At 41.4% G+C, this 25071-nt stretch overlaps 1 protein-coding gene across 17 annotated transcripts in view; it reads left to right on the forward strand.

Annotated features, from left to right (window-relative positions):
- ank1a (ankyrin 1, erythrocytic a) overlaps nt 1–25071 on the forward strand; it is a 76000-nt gene that overhangs the window by 45444 nt on the left and 5485 nt on the right. For 5 of the 17 annotated variants that reach the window (XM_078789812.1, XM_058072096.2, XM_078789804.1 and 2 more), the window contains 35 exons: nt 396–494; nt 570–668; nt 744–842; nt 1029–1226; nt 1636–1734; nt 1824–1922; nt 2010–2108; nt 2212–2409; nt 2507–2605; nt 3489–3587; nt 3660–3857; nt 3928–4026; nt 4212–4310; nt 4686–4784; nt 4869–4961; nt 5033–5105; nt 5214–5234; nt 7538–7658; nt 7800–7878; nt 8318–8433; nt 8517–8741; nt 9047–9201; nt 9278–9489; nt 10767–10971; nt 11118–11214; nt 11897–12125; nt 12205–12333; nt 12403–12522; nt 12607–12691; nt 13387–13461; nt 13611–13742; nt 14941–15096; nt 15213–15257; nt 22151–22781; nt 23331–23676. In XM_078789812.1, coding sequence (XP_078645938.1) covers nt 396–494; nt 570–668; nt 744–842; nt 1029–1226; nt 1636–1734; nt 1824–1922; nt 2010–2108; nt 2212–2409; nt 2507–2605; nt 3489–3587; nt 3660–3857; nt 3928–4026; nt 4212–4310; nt 4686–4784; nt 4869–4961; nt 5033–5105; nt 5214–5234; nt 7538–7658; nt 7800–7878; nt 8318–8433; nt 8517–8741; nt 9047–9201; nt 9278–9489; nt 10767–10971; nt 11118–11214; nt 11897–12125; nt 12205–12333; nt 12403–12522; nt 12607–12691; nt 13387–13461; nt 13611–13742; nt 14941–15096; nt 15213–15257; nt 22151–22781; nt 23331–23676 — 5028 coding nt within the window. Of the gene's footprint in view, nt 1–395; nt 495–569; nt 669–743; nt 843–1028; nt 1227–1635; nt 1735–1823; nt 1923–2009; nt 2109–2211; nt 2410–2506; nt 2606–3488; nt 3588–3659; nt 3858–3927; nt 4027–4211; nt 4311–4685; nt 4785–4868; nt 4962–5032; nt 5106–5213; nt 5235–7537; nt 7659–7799; nt 7879–8317; nt 8434–8516; nt 8742–9046; nt 9202–9277; nt 9490–10766; nt 10972–11117; nt 11215–11896; nt 12126–12204; nt 12334–12402; nt 12523–12606; nt 12692–13386; nt 13462–13610; nt 13743–14940; nt 15097–15212; nt 15258–22150; nt 22782–23330; nt 23677–23872; nt 24769–25071 lie in introns of those variants that run through there. The other 12 variants (XM_058072099.2, XM_058072100.2, XM_058072102.2 and 9 more) reach the window with 10 other exon arrangements.

The raw sequence follows: 25071 nt of genomic DNA on the forward strand, positions 1-25071 counted from the left end.
ATTTATGAGAATAAATTGGAAATATTAGGAAAAAAGTCATAATATTCACATAAAAATGTGTTATGACAAAAACTTTACAAGCATAATTAAAATGGAAAAATAGAAAAGAGAAAATTTCACAAGATATTAGAATCAAAACAGTTAATAATGTTGCAATTTTCGCAAAGTTGTGGAAAAAATACAAGAAAACAAAATATTTTTCAAAAGCAAAAATAAACAAGTAATGGACACTTACTTAATCAGACACTTACCTATAACACAAAGCTGTCTTTTGCATATCTGCACGGGTTGGTTTACAAAATGTAAAATATCAATTTGGCCACCGTATCCTTTGATGGCAAAGGTTTGAACACCCGGGCCTAATGAATGACAGTAACTATGGTGTGTCTCTCCAGACTGGATTCACACCTCTCCACATTGCTGCACACTATGAAAACTTGAACGTAGCTCAACTTCTTCTCAACAGAGGCGCTAATGTCAATTTTACTCCAAAGGTATGTCATTTCAATGTTTACTTTTACTTTTTAATGACGTATCTCTTAGTGCGTACGTGCTGTATATCTATGCAGAATGGCATCACACCCCTTCACATTGCATCCAGGCGAGGCAATGTGATCATGGTCCGACTCCTCCTGGATAGAGGAGCACAAATAGATGCCAAGACCAAGGTGCAGAGTCCCTAGCAGAGTCTTTGATTCCCTCCATGTTTGCCACTACCACTAATAGATACTGTCTCTTCCCAGGATGAGCTCACTCCTCTGCACTGTGCAGCCAGAAATGGTCATGTCAGGATCATAGAGATTCTTCTTGACAATGGAGCCCCCATTCAGGCAAAGACCAAGGTGATCCAACTTTGTCATTGTCCGTTCATTGTAGCTAACTTGTTTTGAAAGCATAATGATATAGTAAAGCACCTTTGTGAAAGTCCTGCCAAATCCAACTTTAAATTATTGCTGCTTGTCTGGCAGACAAGATTATGTTTCTGTTGCCTTGCCAAGGATGTGAAAGTCAACAGCTCTGTTTTGCAGAATGGCCTGTCTCCAATCCATATGGCAGCACAGGGGGACCATTTGGACTGTGTCAAGCAGCTACTGCAATACAATGCAGACATTGATGACATCACACTGGATCACCTGACACCTCTGCATGTGGCTGCACACTGTGGACACCACAGAATGGCTAAAGTTCTGCTGGATAAGGGGGCCAAACCCAACTCTCGGGCACTGGTCAGTGATCGTCACAGTTGCACAAATACTGTACAGTACACTGACCATCCATAGCATCAGGTACATTTTCACAACCAAATGAGATATCTTACAGGAGCTGTATCCAAAATAAGACCTCACTATACACAAATACTGACACAAAGGTATTCATATTTTCTAGTTGTGCATTTTGCTTATTTTATTTTCCTATAAAAAGATCAAAATACTGTGTGATGCAGTGCAATTCTACACCACTCCTACACCAATATTGATCAATTAATACCTCTCTAAAAATGTACAAATACTTTGCATCTCATTAGATAGTGCTGGTGTGCCTAATGAAGTGCCCCATGAGTATAGAAATGTAACTATTCTAATAAGACTTACATTTGACCTTGTAGTAAAAATGAATCATTTTCCCTCTCTTTAGAATGGCTTTACTCCTTTGCATATTGCTTGTAAAAAGAACCACATGCGCGTGATGGATCTTCTGCTCAAACATGCTGCATCATTAGAGGCGGTGACTGAGGTGAAGTGTTGGACATGAAAATAAAGTCAAAGAACATAACATCCAACATTAGTCCTGTGTCTTTCTAAGTCTCTTTTCTTTTTGAACAGTCTGGCTTAACACCCTTGCATGTGGCATCTTTCATGGGTCACCTCAACATTGTGAAGATCCTGCTGCAAAAAGGAGCTTCACCTAGTGCTTCCAATGTGGTAAGTTATAGTATAGATATACAAGCGATAGTCATGACCTCATGAGTGTCAATTTAATCTGCATACGTCTGTTTTGTGTGCGTGTAGAAAGTGGAAACCCCTCTCCATATGGCATCTCGAGCAGGGCACTTTGAAGTGGCAGAGTTTTTATTACAGAACGCAGCACCGGTAGACGCCAAGGCCAAGGTAGCTACTCTGTCTACACGTTCATGAGAATTAAACGACTGGATTTTACTCAACTGTGTCATTGTTCACGTTCATTAATATCACAACTCACTACCTTTTCAAGGATGACCAAACGCCACTGCATTGTGCTGCAAGAATGGGCCACAAAGAGCTTGTAAAGCTGCTCTTGGAACACAAAGCCAAACCCAACTCCACAACAACAGCTGGACACACACCTCTTCATATTGCTGCCCGTGAGGGTCATGTCCAAACCGTGCGCATCCTGCTGGATATGGAAGCACAGCAAACTAAGATGACTAAGGTAGTCTTGATTTACAGTACCGTAATTGACATATTTGCTTGTTTCAGCCTGTCAAACTTAAACTCATGACTTGATTTCTTTGGTGGTTCTTTTACAGAAAGGCTTCACTCCCCTTCATGTGGCTTCCAAGTACGGCAAGGTAGATGTTGCTGAGCTGCTGTTGGAGAGAGGAGCTAACCCAAATGCTGCTGGAAAGGCAAGAGACACTTTAAAAAAAATGGGATGCTTTAGGTATCCATCATTTAGGCTTTTAAAATACAGCGGTACCTCGGTTTTCATTATGAATTTGTTACAAAAGGTCAGAAAATGTAAACGTATGAAAACAACATATTTTTCCCACATAGGAAATGATGAAAATACAATTAATCTGTTCCAGACACCCAAAATATTCACAAAAAATACAATTTATAATGAATAATTAAAGTTTTACATACAGAAATGCATATATGCATATATGAGATTGGGTCATAGGGGTAGCGGCCTAAGCAGATGTCCGTCTGCTTCGCTATTTGGTCCAGATCCTGGAGCCTGGATCCCAAGGTGTTCCCAGGCCATGAGAGATATAGCCTCTCCAACATGTCCTGGGTCGTCTCCCAGGCCTCCACCGGTGGGATGTGCCCTGAACACCTCCCCAGGGAGGTGCATTTGTATTTTAGTTTATTTTGTCATTTTTATGCTTGACAGTGCTTAATTTACGCAAAATATATATACCATTTGCTTCAATGTGCGCATTGTTTACTAAAAATAAGCCATATTCAACCACAAATAAGCATGATTTAACAATTTATTATTTCATATATTTTTGAAAAACCGTGATGAGTCAAGTGGTGAAATTCAAACTGTGACTATATTGTGTAAACTCAGTATCGCAAGAGGCTGAATAAACAAGCAATGCTTCCGCATAGTTATTAATAACACAAAGTTCAACATACTAAAGGGTAAAATACAACAGTATGATACATGCAGTATTGTACAATAACCAAGAACCAAGAAGTTGTTTCTGTGAAAAAATATGAATTATACGAAAACTGGGCTGTTTGAAAACCAAGGTTTGACTGTATTGTATGTGTCTGTTGCAGAACGGTCTGACTCCACTGCATGTTGCAGTGCATCACAACAACCTAGATGTTGTCAACCTTCTTGTCAGCAAAGGAGGGTCCCCACACAGTGCAGCCAGGGTAAGGGACAATTCCATGCAATTCATATTACATCATTCATTTGTCATCGCAAGTCTTTACCTCTTTTTTTAGAACGGCTACACCGCCCTCCATATTGCATCCAAGCAGAATCAGATGGAGGTGGCTAACAGCCTGTTGCAATATGGAGCTTCAGCCAATGCTGAATCTCTACAGGGAGTCACACCTCTCCACCTGGCCTCGCAGGAAGGAAGGCCCGATATGGTCTCGCTGCTTATTTCTAAACAGGCGAATGTCAACCTTGGCAATAAGGCAAGAGTAGCATTTAAAAATACAGTGTGTGATTTGAAATGTATATTTAATATTTTTGTTTTCCGCCCAGAGTGGACTTACTCCTCTCCACCTTGTGGCGCAAGAAGGACATGTTGGCATTGCAGACATCTTGGTCAAGCAAGGAGCTTCAGTCTATGCTGCCACACGGGTAAGCTTGTTTTAAAAACAATATTTTTGTGTCAATCTGAAGCCTTCTTCAAACGTTTAGAACCGAAATTATGGTTTATTGACATACAATAAACAAATCTTATCAAAATTGTAAGTGAACCTTAAAAAACAAGAAGTTTAGTTTTGAAGTGTTGAAAATAATCTGTCTTTTACTTGTCATCTCAGATGGGCTACACGCCTCTTCATGTAGCATGTCACTATGGCAACATCAAAATGGTGAAGTTCCTGCTGCAGCAGCAAGCCAATGTCAACAGTAAAACACGGGTGAGCCTTCTGGCATGACGGAGTTGCACTGCACCAGCAATTATTAACAGGGGGTCTAGTCATTTGGGGGCAACTGTACTCATTGGGGCCCTCCACATACTTTTTTTTTTTTTTTTCAAAATGTGAGAGTCTAATTTAGGGCACTAAATTATTAAATCTGTAACCAGCTTAAGTTGCTAGTTACATAGTCATGTTTATACTCACCCCCAAAATGTTTTAATGTTTCTCATCTTCTAACAAATGTGAATGTGACAAAATTCTCCTATTTCCTTTATGGATGCATGAAGAACAGAATGTAATACAGCATTCGTTGTTAAATAGACGCCATTCAGCAGTCATAAGAAATAAAGTTTGGCTATCTCTTATCTTGTCTAGCTTGGTTACACTCCATTGCATCAGGCCGCCCAGCAGGGTCACACGGACATTGTAACACTGCTGCTGAAGCATGGCGCTCAGCCTAACGAGACCACCACGGTGACTATGACCACACCTTCGCCTTTCTACATCCACCTTCATGGAGTGTTTAGATTCTGACCATTGTGCTTCTCGTTCCGTTAGAACGGTACATCAGCGCTTGCCATTGCCAAGAGGCTCGGGTACATCTCTGTGATTGATGTTCTGAAGCTTGTGACAGAAGAGACTGTTTCCATGGTGAGAAGCAACATGGATGTTAAAATACTAAAAAATTATAAGATATTGAATTTCCTTATTTTTACCCACAGACCACTACAGAGAAACACCGGATGAGTTTCCCAGAAACAGTGGATGAGATACTAGATGTGTCTGAGGATGAAGGTAGAACACTATTTAGTGTTACTAAATAGTTTAAATAAAAACAACATGGCTGTTTTTGAAATGGTCATACCGTTATTCTTTTTTTTTTATCTTTTGCACCTTTTGTAGGACTTGCACAGCTAACATTAGGTATGAATGTTTTTTTATCTCCATGTGTGCCATTCGGTTGATTGGTGTAAGAAATATGAGTCTTCATTTCCAGCTCACCTTCTTCATCGTTTTTGCTGTGTGTGTTTGTGTTGGTGCTTCTGTGTGATCGTAACTTGGCTTTCTCACCGGCATGTTTGTTAGCTCTCATTCACTAATGTCATATCAGCAAAATGGGAACAATATGAGTGAAAACATTCACATGGAGTTATGTTTTGCACCGATATTTCATCTTCCATCATTGCCAACTTGTGTTTGCCGTGATCACTTCGTAATGACACAAAATATTACAACCTGACTGCAACTCCATTACAATAGATTCATCATTCGGTGTTCAATTACTGTATTTTCCGGACTATAAGTCGGACTTTTTTTCATAGGTTGGCTGTTCCTGCGACTTGTACTCCAGAGTGACTTATAAATGAAAAAACTGTTTATGTTCCATAAACACTGGACACCTTTTCTGTTCATGTTTATTTTTTGTGTATCTGAATAACTATTGTGTTAGCATATCTTACATCTATTCAGCCTGTTCTCCATTCTTTTATTGTGAGAACTTGCCTTCCAAGAGGATGTAATGTCTGTTTCTACCTAATTATGCATTTTTGGCATTGTGCGACTTATACTCCGCAGCGACTTATAGTCTAGAAAATACGGTAAATGTTATGCCTACAACTGACACTTTGTCATTGTTCCTCTAGCAGCAGTAGAAGTTATCTACGTACATATACTATATTATATGGAATAACACATACCATATTTCTCACAGGACCGGAATTATGTATTTGTAGTGGTGGGGGGGGGGGGGATTACATTTGCAGAACTGGCCATGTCGCATTTGTAAAAAGTCAGTAAAAAGCATAACAAGTATGTCAGAACTACAAATTAACTGTCACTTTTTTTTGTTGTTTTTTTTTATGTCACAAACACAACTGAGCCGCTGTGAGGGTTTTTTACTTTGGGGAGGGGCTTCCATGTCAGAGTCGCCAAAAGACTCTTCAGTAGATTTGGCGCTATTTGCTTTTTTTGAAAGAGTATCCAGAGGGGTCTGATTATTCACTAAATATAGCAACAAAGTTGTTAAGTTGGCAAAATCGAGCCCTCCTGTTCTGTTATGCTGTGACAGACTATAATGTGTTTATGAACAAGGGCGAACAGGTAGCACCAAATCTATTGGTGGCAAGCTGCCACAAATAGGGCGTGGAGAGGATCCAGTTTGGTGGCTGTAGGATAGGGTCTCTGCTTTTTGCATATGATGTGGTCCTGCTGGCTTCATCAAATTTACAAGAGCAAAGTTGAAATAGGTGGGGGGGAAACAAACAAGCTCTAATTTAATGAGAATAAAAACAAAATATTAAGAGAAAAAATGCATATTCCAATGAGAAGCTAAAAACACAATTTTAGGAGAACAGTAGATAATATCCATCAATTTCTATGCCCCTTACGCTCCTTGGGGTTGCAGGGGTATGCTGGGGAATGATGGTCACCAGCTTATTACATAATGTTAGAAAGAAATATAATGTAATTTTAGTCACATCAAGTTGAAATTTTTTATTTTTTAAAAGTTGGAATACTATACAAAACAAACCCAACTAAATTAAGTTTTTTTTTTTCAAAAAAGATTTAGGTTGGGCAAAAGTTCTACTTTGGGAATAATGATAAAATATTATGAGAATCACGTCAAATATAATAAGTCAAATAAAGTCAATATGTCAAAGTAAGTTCAAAAGAAACTGAAATCCAGCCATCTGTTTTATTCCTCTTATCCGGAAGAATGGCAGCAGCAGTCTCAGTCGGGAAACCCAGGCTTCCCGGTCTCCGAAAAATTTAAAAATAAAAATTAAAACACAGCAAAAATCAGAAAAAAAAGTTCTCACTCATATTTTTTACTTTTTTACTTCTATCACAAAGCTCAGATGCAGCTTATTCTTTAAATATTTATAACTTCTTCCATGTGGTGGTTTAAAAATATCAAAATGGCCCATCCTTTATTTTTTCAGTATGTGGACCTCAGTGAAAAAGTTTGGACACCCCTGTCACAATGTCTGTAATCATTGTTGCGTGTAGTCAACTACAATTATATTTTGAATGTTTGTTTTGACGCTGTAACAAGTAGATAGTGTAGATCCACACCATCCATGCTTCATCTTGCCTGGTTTCCATGATGTCTAATCCTTCCTACAGCTCATTAACACCTTGCCTTTTCTCTCTCTCTCTCCCTATTTTGCTGTTTGACCAACCTGACCTCGGTCTGTTCGCTCTCTTTGGCATGTTGTTCTGTGAAGGAGAGGAGCTCCTGGGGACAGAAGGGGCCAGGTACATGAAGATGGATGACATGAAAGACCATGATGACGATTTCCTCTCCCCCAAGAAATCACTGGAGTACGAGAGAGGGCTGGGCACAGCGTAAGGGGGCTGGGCTGGGAAGCATGGGAGAGAAACTGAATAGCAGGAGACTCATCCTAGATGTCCACTTAGCAAACACCATGGGGGAGCGCCAGCAGAATGTTCTCAATCTCACTTGCGTTTTCCACTCTCATTCAACAGAAATTACTCACCAGCCATTCCCAGGATTCCGCGTGTTTCTCCTGAGACTGTGAACCTGAAAGAGCGTGAGATAGATCAGGTACAATACAGAACATGATTAAGACAAATACCCATAGTTCTACATACGGTGTTATTGCATCCATCCATTTTCTATACCGCTTATCCTAATGAGGGATGCGGGCAAGCTGGAGCCCATCCCAGCTGCCCTCAGTCGCCAGCCAATCACAAGGCACATATAGACAAACAACCATTCACACTCACATTCATACCTATGGACAATTTGGAGTCACCAATTAACTTAGCATGTTTTTGGAATGTGGGAGGAAACCGGAGAGATGCCCAACCGGGGAATTGAACCCTAGCTGTGTGGCCTGTGTGTGGACTCATGCAGCCCCATCACCAATAATGTAATTATTATTGTTAAATGAATAAAAGTGGGTTTCCACACAGGGCGTCATTGAAGCTGGAACTGAACCGGATACAATTCATGTTAATGTTAGTTTGATATTGTTTTCCAGCAATACACTCCACTTCCACTGCCAAAAGAGTATGATGAAGACTCGCTCATTCCCAGCAGCCCGGCGACTGAGACGTCAGACAACGTCAGCCCAGTTGCCAGTCCCATACATACAGGGTGAGCCGTGCAGAGCATTGACATAACCTGAAAATGTCATCAACTTGCCAAAAGACAGCTAATTGTTTTATAACTACTGGCAGGTTTCTGGTCAGCTTTATGGTGGATGCTCGTGGCGGCTCAATGCGTGGCAGCAGACATAATGGCCTGCGTGTCATAATACCGCCAAGGACCTGTGCGGCCCCCACGCGCATCACCTGCCGCCTGGTGAAGCCACAGAAGCTTACCAATCCTCCTCCACTGGTAGAAGGAGAGGGCCTAGCCAGCAGAATAATCTCCCTCGGGCCAGCTGGCATGCAGTTTCTCGGGTGAGGAAGCCATTACTCCTCTGCTGTGCTTTGCTTTACCCAAAAATAAATATTAACAAGTACTTAAGGGGAAGGTGATACTGATAAAAGCACTGTTTATTGTACTGTTGTATTGTATTGTTGACATAAGGAGACAAACGCCAAAGAAGAAGAAGGCGAGCTAATGTGTGAAATGAGGGCGGTATTGGAGTATATAGATATTAATACAGAGGATATGTGAATCTTTACTTTGCAAGTCAATTCTGCTGTGTGCCCATAAATTACTCCTTTATATATAATTTATATTTGTTCCTGTGATGTGTCAGCCCAGTGATTGTGGAGATCCCTCACTTTGCTGCGCTGGGTCGTGGTGACCGTGAGCTTGTGGTGCTGAGGAGTGAGAATGGATCTGTGTGGAAAGAACACCGTAATCGCTATGGCGATGAGGTTCTCGAGACCATCCTGAATGGGATGGATGAGGGTAAGATTTTGTGACTAAAAATGTTGTTCTGAATGACCACAGCCTGATTTCATTTGAGATTTTTTTATTCATGCAGACTTGGAAAGTCAGGAGGAACTCGGGAAGAAGCGAATCCGCCGCATCATATCAACTGACTTCCCGCTTTATTTTGCCGTCGTATCAAGAGTCCAGCAAGAGAGCGACCTGATTGGCCCCGAGGGGGGCTCATTGACGAGCAAGCTGGTGCCGATGGTTCAGGCCACGTTTCCAGAGACGGCAGTCACCAAGCGAGTCCGTCTGGGGCTGCAGGTGAGAATGGACGATGAAGAGAAGAATGGAGGGAGGACAGAATCATAAAGTTGCCTGAAAGAAGCATGTTGCCATTATCTATCATTTGCCTTATCGCATTTATTTTGCTGTCAACACAGCACAGTGCATGCGCTTTGCACCCTTCAATTCCACTGTCCATTTTAGTATGTAGTATGTCATGTAGTTGTGTCGTTTTGTTTTAAGCGTTACTGATGTCTCACCAGTGTATTGTATGGGCATAGGCTTTGGGACACATATAACAGCCTCCACTCTTTTGGGAAGACTTTCTGAAATATGTTGTAGTTCTTCACTATAGAGGCCCTGTTGATTTACTATTTTTGTCGAGTTCATCAGGTCAAAGTCAGGATCTTTTAGTTCTTCAAGGTCATGGTAAGATCTAGATTAAGATTCACAATGAAATAAAGAGTATCGTCCAATTTTTGATAATTAACTAATAAGGTATAGCTCAGGATTTGTGTCCATATATAATTGATCACTTTAAATACTTTCCTTTTGGTAGTATTCTTCATCTGTCAGTGTTTATGTTTATTTTTTGTCTCCATACTTTGATGCCATGAATGTCAAATATTGTTAATGGGCCTTTTTGTTCACCTGTGTGCTTACTATAGAATGATATGATGGACCAGACACACTGTATATGCAAACTTTGTTATAACACACTTTTCATCAGTGCATAAAACATTTATCAGTCATTTATAATGATCAAAGAAACCACTCTAAGTATCATATTTATCATTATATTGACTATGTTCATTGAGCTAGTATACTGTATTTATGCTGTATATACCCTGTATTTAGACTTGATTTATTTTTGTTGCTTGATTTTTAACAAACTAGGAAAGAATATTTTTAACCTACCAGTATGGACCTTTCTTATATTTTATACGAGTAACGAAGTGCTCTTTTAAACACAACCATTCATGTTGCAAGCTGTACAACTCAAATGGTATATTTTAATTACCAATATGTTCTGTTGTTGCTCTGTTGAGGATAAAATAGAGATCTTTATCATGGATATTAATGCTGACACATAATAAAAGTGTTATTCTTAACGCCTCCAACAGATTGTGATGCTTTTTTTCCCCCAATTTTATTTCTTGGTCTGTTTTTGTCGTAATCCCTTGCCCCTTTTTTTCCACCTTCTTCATCACTTCTCAATTCTATTCTGCTCTCCATGGCTTATGCATGCTATTCTGTGCCACCCATTCGGCGCCCATATTCTCGTCCACCTCTCCATCCCTGACCTTTGACCCCAGGCTCAGCCCGTTCCCGATGAGCTGGTGGCCAAGCTGCTCGGTAACCAGGCCAACTTTAGTCCTGTGGTCACGGTGGAGCCTCGGCGGCGCAAGTTCCACCGACCTATTGGCTTACGCATCCCCTTGCCGCCATCCTGGAGGGACAGCCCTCGAGACTCGGGGGAGGGCGACACCACCAGTCTGCGTCTTCTCTGCTCTGTCATAGGTACTGCAAGCCATGGGAATGGGATACAATTCCCAAAAGATGAAACGTGTATAATTGTTATGCTTATTTAGTGTTATTCACTGTGATGCTCCAAAAGGCCTTGGCTGAGGCCATGCCTTTGAATCCTTACTGTATGTTCTACTCAGGTGGAACAGCTGCAGCCCAGTGGGAAGACATCACTGGTACCACTAAGCTTATCTATGCTAACGACTGTGCCAGTTTTACAACCAATGTCTCTGCAAGGTGAGTACAGCGAATTCAAGTCAGAGGTTCCACAATAGTTGCTGGAATTTCTACTGTTGGAATGCTTTTAGTGAGCCTTACATTTTGTTTGTGAACGTAGCTTTAATGACAATGAGCTGGGGTTGCCCACGCCTGCCTATGAAAGAGTGTGTGGCTCCAAGAAGCACCATATTTTACTATTGGTAATGGTAACAACGTTTTATCATTGGTAAGGGGACGTTACTACATCCCAACGTCCTATGGGGTAAATCGGGAGAGACACGAACGAGAGTCACAGGGATTTTAAAACTTGAAGACAGTTTTTATTTATTTATATATTGCCTTTTTTATTTATTGAATTGTACATAGTACCAAAACTTTAAATTATTGTTATTTATTCTAAATTATTTTAACTATTTGTACAAATTACTGTTTACGCTGTACATTGTTGTTCATATTTGATGTAATCTATTTATTCTCCATATTATTATTTATTATTTATTATTACACAGGAGCCAGGCAACGACATTTCGTTTGTAATTTCACTGCTGTGTTATTGTGCAATGACAATAAAGAAAGTCTATGTCTATGTCTATGAATCGGAAACAGTGTTATCACTCTTGTCCTAATTGTCACAGAAAGCCTGACATATTACTGTGTCATTTAAGGCATTAAAAAATACTGATGTATTTTTCTTTCTCAGGTTCTGGCTGGCAGACTGCCCCCGTACAGCAGAGTCGGTGTCCTTTGCCAACCTTCTCTACAAAGAGCTGTCTGCTGTACCCTACATGGCGAAGTTTGTTGTGTTCGCAAAGATGAATGAGTTACGGGAAGGCCGACTGCGCTGCTACTGCATGACAGACGACAAGATGGATAAAACACTGGAACAGCATGAAAACTTCACAGAGGTGGCCCGGAGCAGAGACATTGAGGTCTGCTCCGGCCTTATCCTGAGGAAGCAACACGGTCAAACTCTAATTTAAAGTCTTGTCTGTGTTTTTTTTCTCACAGGTACTGGAGGGAATGCCGCTTCACCTGGAATGTTCAGGGAATCTGGTGCCAGTGCGCAAGGCAGCCCAGCAACCTCGCTGCTTCAGCTTCCAGGCTTTCAGAGACAACAGACTTCCTGTCTCAGTTAAGGTAAAACACCTTTTTTAATCTGGGTTTGTGAGGTGTGTCCTCATTGATCTTCTTGTGTTTGTGTCCAAGGTGAGAGACAGCAGCAGAGAGCCGACTGGCTTCCTGTCTTTCCTGCGTAAAACAACTAAGTATGAAGACAGTCAACATGTGTTGTGTAACCTCAACATCACCATGCCTCCTTGTATCAAGGTAACACACTAATGACAGTAATACTGTATCAACACATCACCCTTCTTTAACTTTCTTTATTGTTGTTGTTTACTTGATTGGTAGATTCTTGGAAGTGAAGACCGCAGGCGAACTTTGACCCCGCTGGCACTGAGAGAAAGATACAGCGCCCTGAATGAACCTGCTATGGGTATGAGACACCTGATTCTTTTCATTCATTCATTTTTTACCGCTTATCCTCACGAGGGTTGCGGGGGTGCTGGAGCCTATCCCAGCTGTCTTCGGACAGCCTGGACTGGACACTAGCCAATCACAGGGCACATATAGACAAACAACCATTCACACTCACATTCATACCTATGGACAATTTGGAGTCACCAATTAACCTAACATGTTTTTGGAATGTGGGAGGAAACCGGAGTACCTGGAGAAAACCCACGCATGCATGGGGAGAACATGCAAACTCCACACAGAGATGGCCGAGGGTGGAAGTGAACCCTGGCTTCCTAGTTGTGAGGTCTGCGCACTAACCACACAAAACGCCGTGCAGCCCACCTGATTCTTTTCTTACTATGAAATTGTTTACATTTAGCTTTTTAGCTTATATCTGAAGCTATACAATAAGATGAAGAAAATCATAGATAAAAACGTGTGTAGTGCACACATAGCACACAGACTGGACAACAGGAAAGAAAAGATTACGCTATACAGTATATACACTTAAGAATGCCTTTCTTAAGTATATTTAGTCATCGTAAGACTGCTGCATGACAGAATCTAATATAATAGACTATGATGCATACATTAGCTGTCTTATTTTTCATCGTTTCAAAGATGTTTTTCTTCACAAGAATGACATCAAATGTTACATCTGTTTCCCTTCAGCTTCAATGAGTGCAATGGAGCGCACTGAACTCAAGATGGCTGTGATAGCAGAGCAGTTGGGACTGAGCTGGGCCGGTCAGTCAACACTAATGTTGTTTTCCATGTTTGTAAACCAGCCATGTTTATTTTGTGGCTCAGTAGCTTGTCTCTCTGTGTGCGGAATAAAATGTTTCTAATCACTGTGTTTTCCCGACCAAGAGTCATGTGTTATTCATTCTTTTCAGAGTTGGCACGTGAGCTTCAGCTCAGCGTGGATGACATCAACAAGATTCGGGTGGAGAATCCAAACTCTCTGCTGGAGCAGAGTTCTGCATTGCTCAACCTGTGGGCGACACGCGAGGGCAAAAGAGCCAAAAGTCAGTATGAACGCTTAAATGCTGCTTGGGGTGGGAATTGTGGCGTAATTTCTGATAGGATATTTTTCTTTTGTCAATGATAAAGTCACCATACAGGGAACTACCTTAACTATTACATAATTTAATACTTTATTTTCATCATTAATCCAATAAATCAGTTCTACCCACACCCAAAAAAATGTATACAGAATAATTGTAGTTTTACATACAGAAAATGATACAAAATTATTACAAATGATGAATGATGGAAGATATTGTTGATTTATGAAAGTGCTGGCACTTGGAACTTTCTTCTGCCCCATGTGGAGTTATTTAGCAGTCGCGGTCAATAAAAATGCAATGGGTCAACAATGCGTAGGATGCAGTACGGGGCAAACAAACAAGTTTGTTACATGCAACATTGTAAAAACTGCTTTGCTATCCTATAACACAAAGCTACAATGTTATTCAGATAGCTTAGCATTTATTGCATCACTGTACATTGGTTTAGTTTTAGCATGTATTAAATCTCATTGTACATGTGTATAGTGACAATAAAAGGCATTCAACAACAATTAAGCGCTAAACATAACATAACTTAAAATAACTTAAAACTGTTTCCAAATGGCCACAAGGCAGGCTGGGTAGTCCAGCTGCAACAAAAATATAAACTATGAAGAATAAAACATTGGATATCAAAGTATGTTCATTCCTCCTTGTGTACTTTTTTCTGAGGATCTCAATAAAATTTTGCATGTTGGGAGAATGAAAAAAACTGGATGAATAGCAAAGACTACAACGGTGATTATTAGCACTTGTTACGTAAAAAAGTGCTGACAACCTTGAAAAATAAATGTTGAATGTTTTAAACATATTTTTCTCCAGAAAATATCAAATCAATTATTCCAAAAATATTTTATTGAAATATGAGGTAAATGTATTTTCTATATTGAATACATGTATTTAATTGATATTTTAATATGCTGCCGGTTCATGAGTAAAATCACAGTCCATGGGGCCCAGAATTCCTGGCTGCAGCCCTACTATCAGCCATATGATCTGAAAAAAGGAACCATATAACCACCTTTTATTTAGAAAAAAAAATGTTATCACTTTTGAAACTTACGTACTGGGATTGTGATAATTTTGTCATAATCCTAATCATACTCCAAATATGACTAAATCCTGCTTTTTTCTGTGTTGGATTACACCACTACAGTGGAGAGCTTGTACACAGCCCTGAAGAGCATTGACCGCATGGACATCATCACAATGTTGGAGGGCCAACCAGCACAGCCCACCAGACAAAGCTCCCGTGATCTCAGCAGACGACGACACGACGACAGAGACCACCTCTCTCCTGCTATGACTAATGGTAAGCTTAGCCCAAATTTGACTGTGCAACCTCTAACCTCTTTCCCTACCGTCCTCTGAAGACTTCTTATGTCCATTTATTTCATGCATATGAATGCTGCCTTAAAACCTTTGCAGGTAATAACAGCAACATGCTCATGGACTCAGGACACTCCTACTGCAGTACGTGTACAGTACCTTCTATTGTAATATATTATAGCTCTTTGTCAGCCAATTACATTATGCAACCAAAATATACATATTGTTAAATAATTATCTCTGTGCCAATACATTACTTTCCAAAATACACTTTTTGAAGGTGCTTTAGTACTGCATCTTATCACAGGTGAATAGGGAGGTATTGGCCAGTGATTACCAGCCCTTACAGTACTTCCCTGGATGGTTGATTAGGTAAAAAGATGCAAGCAGCATGTAGCAATACATTGTTATGCTCAAACCATAAACAGATCATAAATGTTGACTCACTGCGTCCTGAACAAGATTGTCTTTTACTCCTTTTCCTCATGGTTTCGTTCACAAATGCATACCTTACATCTTACTGACTCAATTTTCATCTGTGGAATGGTGGTAACTCATGCCTGTGTCCAGGACATAGGACGAGCCTGAAGTTCCAAGTGCCATTCTGTGAAAACTGGAGCAATGTGTCCAGATGTAACCATGCATAGAAATCGAAGGAAGATTCTGATTTCATCTTGTTTTGTCCTAACGTGCCCCCCAAAGGCATTTTACAGCATTGTCCTTTTAGATTGTCTTCTTACAATACTATATATTGTGGTATTAAATACTACTTTGGGAAGTAGTATATTATACAAGTTCAAGAGGTTTAATGTGTTTTGACTTACAATATATTAATATTAATATTCAAATCACATCAACATAAAAAAAGAAGCATCACCAGAGCATGTCGTTATCGAGCTGCTTGTTTTAATTGATTGAAAATATCAGAATATATTACGTTTTGTAAAGGTTTTGAGCCCCAGATGCAGTCGGGAGGCTGGAAAATGAGTTAGTCTTTTAATAAAACAAAGAATTAATATAAACAGGGTTAACTAACAAAGTACAATGGTGTTGGGGAATAAATAATTGGAAAAACACCATGGAAGCAAGGTATTCACAACAGATTAACAAAGCAGATTAATTGGCTGGAAATCAGGAAAACAACTGGGCTAACCCTGTAGGATATACGTAACTAGAACTTGTCCATAAGATCGTGGGAAAAGTTGCAAACAAAGAACAGCCTTGCAACAAGTGATCCACAAGGCACAAGACAAAGTCCATGTATCAGAGACGAGCTGGCGGAGAAAGAAACAACTTTTCCAAGCTGTAAGGGGTCAGCTTCAGGTGTTCCCAGTTGTCCCACCTCCAGCCGGAGCAGGCAGGGACAAAAATAAGATGCAAAATAGGAATGTGGAACATGACACTCTGATAATGTCAAATCTTCCCACAAATCTTTTAGTGTTTTGATTTTGGTAAGACACAAAGAAAATACACAAAAACAATAACATTTTCAGTGCTTGCTTACACCTTTCGTTGGAAATTCTAAGTCTTAGAGTAAGACAGGAGTGTTACATTACAGACAGCTGAGCTTGTTTCAAACACAGCCTCCAGTGCCAGGAAGAGTGTTTACATTACATTGATATGAACTTGGTGCCTGATGTTGCATGAAGAGCAGGTTTGCGTTTCTCTAGGACTAATGTTCACTGAATGTCATTTTGGGATACCTGTTTTCATTCCCTGTTTCTCCGGAAAAGTCATTTGCAGCCTTACTCTTCTTCCTCCTCCTCCTCCTCACTCCTCTCCGAACTCTGACCTCATGCCGACCTCATGTTGACCTCTGAACCATTTTTAATTTTTTTCATTTATTGACCTGCGACGTTTCGTGCATTTTTCTTTTTGGTGTTTTTTTTTGTTTTCCTTTGGAGTCTTGAAACTTCCACATTTTTACGTGTCTGCGAATGATTCACCTCACACAGACTGTGCACTCAGCACCCACTGGAAGGAGGGAGGTGACCCTCGCCTTTCCCGCACTTTGCGTCTGTGTTCATCACCCTCTTCTCTCTTCTGTCTCTTTCCCCACAATGTCCTTCCCCTCCCCTGCTTCCCTGTGCATGTCTCTGTGCATTTGCACTCACATCCTGGCATGTGAGCAGTAGACCTAGTTGGTGTGTAACACTGCACTGCCTCCCACTTGTTCAACATACTGTATTGTACCTTTGCATGGCATGAACACAATGAATGACTTTGCACTCTTTTTCCCCTCCTAGTATTCTTTGTAAAAAAGGTCACAAACCTTTTTTGTAAACTATGACAAGTGTCTGTTGTGTTTAAGTATGAATGTTGTGATTATAAACTGGGTTGCTTTGTGTAAAAAACAAAGTCATTGTGAGTGTTTGTAATTGTATAAATTTGATGTTGTACCTTCTCATTCCCATTTTAAATATTATAAATGTTGTTAATCATTCAGTCAGACTGGGTCAACATGAACGTATAAGGTCTTCTACAACCTGTCTGTCGTACATATAAGTGTGCAACTTCACCACTTTATTATTATTTATTGTGTTATGTGCAATAGTGTGCAAATGTCTCAGGTCACCATTAGTTTTGCTGTTTCAGAAATAAGCCTATTTGTTCTCGTTAGAATTCAGTATAGCATAAACCTTTTCCAAGTCCCAACAAAAATATCTTCATTGTCACATTAGTGATTGTCCATTAGTTCATAAATTAGCAGGCTACCTCCCAGCCGACAAACTTGCTGAAGCCTGACGCCTTTCCAACATTACTTGGTCATGTGGAAGAGAGTAAATCAGAGTCAGAAGAGCAAGCAGTAAGTAACAGTTTATTAGTGTTCTAACTCTGTTTATTTTGTCATGGAGCAAAAGCATTTGCATACAGGGAGCAGGGTTGTAATCATTTTACAGCACAAATGTTACCGATGCTCTAGAAAACCTAACGCTAAAATGCTAACACTACTTACCATTCAGAGAGGTCTTGAAGTAATCTCTTTTCTTAAGAAACTTCAGACTGTCCAGTCTCTACTTCCGTATCGGATTCAGAATCCAATACATATGGCTACATGTTAAAAGCCGACTATTACCGTTCACAGCCAGCGGCAAAAAAAACGGAAGTCCTTTTAAGCACTCGCAAGTGTGACCAAGGACAGCGGAGTGGGCATGCCTGGAGGCAGACCGCTTTCACAGGAACCTCAAAATCCAAAAAAATACAGCTGAATAGCTGGAAGACCTCAAAAGCTTTGTGTGCTGGTTATTGTGTGTAGCTGCTCTATAGGAGTCCCCAACTCAATACAAAGGGCCGGAAAATGTGTATAATAGGTCCCCTTTATGATTGTGTTCTCTTATGAGATCATTAATGGGCACAGCCTTTGAGGAGAGCAATCTAATATTCATCAGGACATTTTTTTATTAAACTGGGCGGTGTGAGGCTGTTCACCCCTAGATAATTTATAGTTGTGATATTAATAAGATTGCTTCGTCTAGAACCCATGTTATACATTGGTTAGTTGTACGTACGATAAGAAGTTACTACCACCAGGGTCTGATAGCTATTTGTTGATTAATCGCTAATAAAAGCGAGATGTTCACGTTTATCATCACCAAGCGCTAGCTCATTAGAAAGCAAGTGCATTCATGGGTTGTGGATCAGTATGCCTAATATGTCCATATTATGTCTATATATGAGCTATGTGTATTGTTTAAGTCCAGCCTGGATGCCAGTTCACCATAACAGACTCCACACACTTTCTTATTTTTTGTGTGTCCCGTCGAGCCATAGGTCAAACTTACCAGTGGCAATAGTAACAATGAAGACATGAACCATGATAATAAACATAATTACAGCGATACAGTTGCAGTAACAATAGCATTGGTATAAAAGCATACCAATAGCATAAAGACATCAAGGATAAGACGGTAGATTGTGTAGAGAAGCACCCATGTGCTGTGGGTGCGCATATGGAGGTGTGTACTTGTGTGTGTGAATGTGTAATTGTCACTGAGAATGACAAAAGGAAACATACGTTCTAACAGACTTGCTAATCACCTGTGCCCCAACTTGTTCTAGTATGTGATGTCATATGAGGGTCAAATAGTGATCTATATTTCTAGAAAGGGTACAAGCACCTTCCCCATGAGGGTGGAGGCTGTCTCTTCCGAACAGAAGGAAGGCCAATTATGTACAAACTGTAGTCCCTGTTCGCTACAAAAGCTAGCCAGCTAAACCCTTCATCATTGCCGCACACGGGCAAAGGACCAGAGACAATTACTCAATACCAACACGTCTTTCTGGCAAGATTAGGTGAGTCCTTGCTGTGGTCTTCGTCCTAATCTCTGATTGCCTCATCCTGGAATCATTGGAGCCGACGTGTGTCACTATGTCTGAATAGCTAGTGTTGTTTGCTTTACACTGGTGTTTAGGCCTGTTGCAAGTGAGCTTCCTAAGGCTAGTTTCTATGTTGGGTGCCAGGAATACACATTACTTAAGCTTGATTTTAGTGATGTAGGCACCCATGACTCGCATGCAGGAGCTTATAGCTTCTAACACTCTTTTGCACACACCTTTTCACAATGTATTGGTCTGGTGACAAATCTTGTGGTGGCCTTTGAACCTTTGAACTGGACTGTACATTGAACATCAGCTTCATTGCTTTTTCTTAATAAGCCCCATTTTCATTACCAACATGTTGCTTTATTGCCAGAAAGAGGTTACTAATTTATAATGCTAATTTGCAGACTGTTTGGGAGAAAGAGACATTTTAGGTTAAAGCCTACTGGGGATAACAAAGCAAAATAAAAACAATAACACAATTTTTAAAAAGGCAGATGAGTGTGTTGTTCAGTAATATAGGTGTATTAACATCTACATACTCAAAATGATAGTGACAATAGGCTTTGTTGGAATCCTTATTCATTGTTTTGCATTTTACCTAATACAGTACAGTGACATAGTGTTTCAATCAATTTCCATGAACAAAATGTGGTAAATATTGACATCTAGAACTGTATATAGTATACACATATGAGTACATTTTTTTATGAACAGTGCCAAGGGCCTAGTTTCTCTTCCTCAGTCAGCCATTGTGGGTGTAACCTGGCTTTTCAAACATGTTTGACAGAAAAATACATTATTGTAGGAGCTGGCCTTGTGAGGCGACTCAGAATCGGTTAAAGAAAGAAACCCATTGCTAATAGAGTTTAAGTGACATCAGCCAGCACTACAGGTCCTGAAGGCCCTGAGCAGATTACATTGACCTGGCAAGACAGAAACTGAAATCTGGACAAAAAGCTCTATTATACAGTACACTACTGGAAGCAGTGCAGCCTGTAATTAATTCATACAATTTCATGAAACAAATAGTAAAATTTAAGTTGTAAATGTAGGTCAGTGCTTCTGATAGTGTTTCAGCCAGCAGAAAAGGTCTTGTTGGCCCTGAGTTCCACTGCTATAGATTAACAGAAGAGATAATTGATTTTCATAATATTATATATTAGGGGCTGCACGGCGTATTGTGTGGTTAGCCGGGGTTCAATTCCACCCTCGGCCATCTCTGTGTGGAGTTTGCATGTTCTCCCCATGCATGCGTGGATTTTCTCCGGGGACTCCGGTTTCCTCCCACATTCCAAAAACATGGTAGGTTAATTGGCCACTCAAATTGTCCATAGGTATGAATGTGAGTGTGAATGGTTGTTTGTCTATATGTGCCCTGTGATTGGCTGGCGACCAGTCCAGAGTGTACCCCGCCTCTCGCCCAAAGACAGCTGGGATAGGCTCCAGCACCCCCGCACCAAGCGGTAGAAAATGAATGAATTAATATTATATATATTGTAATCTCATATCAGAAGCTGCAGATGTTTCACTATTGCCCCATTCTAACAAGCAACAGGCAGTGTGAGTCCCTGTGAGGCTGAGCAGTGTAGAATGTAAGTCACAAGGTGCTTGAGGTCACAAGTTGTCTCCAATATCTCCTGCACTCACAGCAGTGAAATGAATGACATGCTGAGACTTTCAGTGTCCTCTTGCTCTTGCATTTCTCTTATTTCACTGTCTGCTGTACCACTTTACAGCCTGTTTACATTACTGCTGACATCACCATTTATGTTCATCTCAGCTTTTCACTTACAGTATTTCATTCCGTAACTGCTTTTGTTCACTTCTCGTCTCAGTTTTGGAAAGAAAAGCACAGTACTTACTATTCCAATGCTTCCGTGCTTTAATATGGCATGCCTGCCTTTCAATGCATTGTATATTTAACACAGACGTAGGAGTGACCTGAGTCCATGGCCATTTCACTCATGAGCTTCTTTTCAATATTGGCTCACAACAGAGGGAACGCCAAATCTGCTGTACCTGTGATGTTTCTAGCTCTGTCATCCTTGACTGAATCAAAAGCTTATCAGACCACAAAGAGTGTGTGTACCAAAGAGTGTGTACATATCGTGTGAGGTGTGAATGAGATTGCCTGCGTGCATGCTCTCCAGCCTGACAACAACAATAACCTGCCTGTTTCTTTGACTGGGATTGAATGCATGCAAAAGTGTGATGGAGAGTTACAATGGGACAGGATGAATATGTGTGTTTATTATGGCATGTGGTATGGGTGAATGACTGTCCCAGTCCCTGGTTTTGGAGACTGTAATTCCTGTCATCTCCCTGTAGGTGGGAACTAGCAGAGCAGCATCAGTCACAAGTGGGCCTGAATCATCTGTCCGCGTAGGTCCGAATGTGTCTGCTGCTGCTACTGCCCCCATCCTGTCAGCACTCGCTGATTGAGCCTGACAACCCCTCTTCTAAAAGTCCTTGCTCTTATGTCCTCAGCATTTTGCACTTTTATTCCAGCTCCGATTGTCTTGGTCCTTCCCTGTTTTCCCTTCCCGCTCCTTTCCCATTTGTTTCTTCTTCAGCCTCCTCTACCTTTCCCCTATTTGCCCAGCTAATCGGCGAAGGGGCTTTTCCCCCTCTCAGGCTCCCTACGCTGTGCGGGTGAGGTTGGGAGCGAGACAGGGGGGCCGGGTGTCAGTGTGCCTCTCTGTGTGTCGCTCCAGGTTATGGGCTGGCGCAGGATGAGCTTCTGTCCCCTGCCTCAATGCAGTACAGCCTACCCTCACCGCTGGGCGCTGAGGCCTACTGGCAGGAAGTCTCCAGCCTGGATTGTGCACCCATTGCCACCACAGAGGAGGACACCCTCATGGAGATGTCTGACGTGCAGGTGTGGCCCTCAGGTAACTCCCCCTCCCTGGTGCCTGTTGAGGACTCCTCGCTGGAGTGCAGTAATGCTGACGACTCTGAGGGTCTGCTCGGGCTGCCCTATGGAAGTCTGGGTAGGCCGGCCAGTCAGGCCAGCGCCACCAGCGGAGGGGGTGGTGTGCTCAGCTCCATCGAACTCCCCGAAGATGATTCCGAAATGGGCGTTGACTCTCTCAGCACCGCCACTCCGGCCTCTCTCGGCAGTACCATCGCTGGTATCAATCTTAACGGACTGAACAATGGTCAGGGGTCAGAGGCAAGTTCGGAGATATCGGCCATCACTAGTACGACTGGTGGCAATGGAGGAGGAGGAGAAGGAGGGACAGGCTCAGAGGAAGGGCTTTCTCTTGTTTCAGGACAACAAAGGCTGTATGCCCGACTTAGTGAGTCAGCCGGTCACGCCTGTGTTGCAGATCGGAATGGAGACAGGTGAGTTTGACTACAACATATTCAACACTCATAAACAATACACAAAAACATAAAAAATCTGACTGTGCCAACATGCAATTGAATTATGACATGTAGGTGTGGTCACACAAATGCACAACACTACACTTGTGAATGATTGTTTGTGTGGCCTGGTGTAATGGCTGTGTATGTGCTGGCGACCAGTCCAGGGTGTGCAGCTGAGGGCTGGGATAGGCTCCAGCATACCCCTGTAACCCTAGAGAGGATAAGCGACATAGAAAATGTTGGATGGATAGAAATGAGTTATTACTGTATTTTGTTATTGTAATATACTCCCTGTTTTTGATTTTTTTAAAATAGTTTTTTATGGCTTTAATTTTGTCTTTATCAACATTTTTTCTGTAAAGGGTCTTGAAAAAGGGAGCATCTTATATTTGGGTCAATACAGTAATTACAGCTTAAAGAAGCTATTTAGTTGTGTTTGAATGTGTTATTTATTTAGTAACAATAGCACTTCCATAAGTGTGATTGTGGTGGTTAACATCCTCACGTATGTGTCCTTCCTTTCAGGTCTGCTAATGGTGGAAGTGGAAATGGAAGTGGCTCTTTCATCTCCTACCTGCAGGAACAGACAGGCCCAGGATGGATCCCTGGTACTGACCCACAGGCCTGGGTGGGCAACCCACCAAAAGCCAGGCAGGTCATTGACACCATGATATCGTCATGCTGCAATTCCGTGGATGGAGACCAGTCCCATGTATCCCAGGAGGCATTGCTGCAACCTGTGAGGGACATGGGGCATTCTGAGATTTTACGGGGCCACTTCCGGGGTACCCAGCCATTTGAGAGGGGTTTGGGCTTCCCGCACAGGACCCCAGAGATGAGGGCCTGGGATGATATGCGCTTCAAAGGACAGGTAAGGGGTTTGTCTCTGTCATGTTATACACTCGGGTCATTCCATGTCAAATCAACCAATGGATGGAACCACTCCCCCTCAGATTTTGCTTTCATTCCCATAAAATAGTCTCTATATGAACCAAGATTCAATTTTTTCAGAACTCGAATTATTAAGGAGGTAATTAAAGACTGAATATTTTTTCTCTGTAGTGCTACTTAATTTAGTCACCTCCCGCTATATCAAAAAATATATAAAGCAAATACACACACACACAATATCTCGAGCCGAAGATGGACACAACAGCATGTGGGGACAAATATAGCAAGAATTCTCACTGTCCTACTCATGTTACAAACCCCCCTCTCCAGGACCTTCCCACGCGTTGACTTTCATGCACAACCTGACATGGCGCTGTGAAGGACAGCCTGTGAAACTGTGACAGTGTGAATATATTTTTTGCTTCAGAAGAGTCAAGGTTTTTTGTGGGCTTACTATTTATCAAGTGCTGGTGAAACTTTGTCTCATTTCAACATTTCAACTGTACTACGTCTTTATGCTTGATTTAGTGTTAATGTGCTAAAAGTAATGACTTCATCAAGAATGGAAGTGTGTGGGCGCCCTGTGTCACTAAAGTATCAGGAGGTATTTAAAGCCCACTGATCACATGGTCAAAAGGACAGAGCGGTGGGAGTAGAAACCCCAAAGTCATTGACTGATCCACCAGTGGGAAGTAATGTCCAGTGGAAAGGGCCCACTGCCCCACTTTATGGAAGTCCAGTGAAGAAAGGCTAAAGGCTGCAGCTATCGCTGGACTCTGATTTTTGGTGGTGCATCGCTGCTGCGTGCATGTCAAGGTACTGTGTGGATCTTTGAGCTGATCCAAACGGGGCAATGTGGGCCCTGGTGACCGAGCTCCTTTTTAGCCTGGTGCTGCTGGCCTTTCTGGTCATCAGCTGTCAGAATGTGCTGCACATAGCCAGTGGCTCTGTGCGCTCTGTGCTCACCTACATTCACATTCAGCTGGACCGTGAGCTCGGCGAGGTAGAGGGTGTGGCTGATGAAGAGGAGAATGTCACCACCAAAGTTGTCCGCCGGAGAGTCATACTTAAGGTACTGCAGGAAGAAAAGCTTAAGAGGAGAAGCATTTGAATGGAGCACAATTTGCAAAAGGGGGATTTTTGTTGCTCTCTATTTTTGCTATTGTAGATAAATACAAATTTTCACATGGCATTCATTCGTATATTTATTATTTACATGATGCCCATTCACCAACATTTTTGTGTTATTTCACAGTTTTTTTTCAGTCACATTCACTTATAGCTTCGGTCTAAACAGACCTTCCATCCATCCATCAATTTTCTATTCTGCTTATCCTCACTAGGGTCGTGGAAGTATGCTCGAGCCTATAAACAG

Source organism: Doryrhamphus excisus, linkage group LG3 (genome assembly GCF_037039965.1).
Source record: "Doryrhamphus excisus strain RoL-2023G ecotype Guam linkage group LG3, RoL_Dexc_Guam_v1.1, whole genome shotgun sequence".
NCBI classification, from domain to species: Eukaryota; Metazoa; Chordata; class Actinopteri; order Syngnathiformes; family Syngnathidae; genus Doryrhamphus; species Doryrhamphus excisus.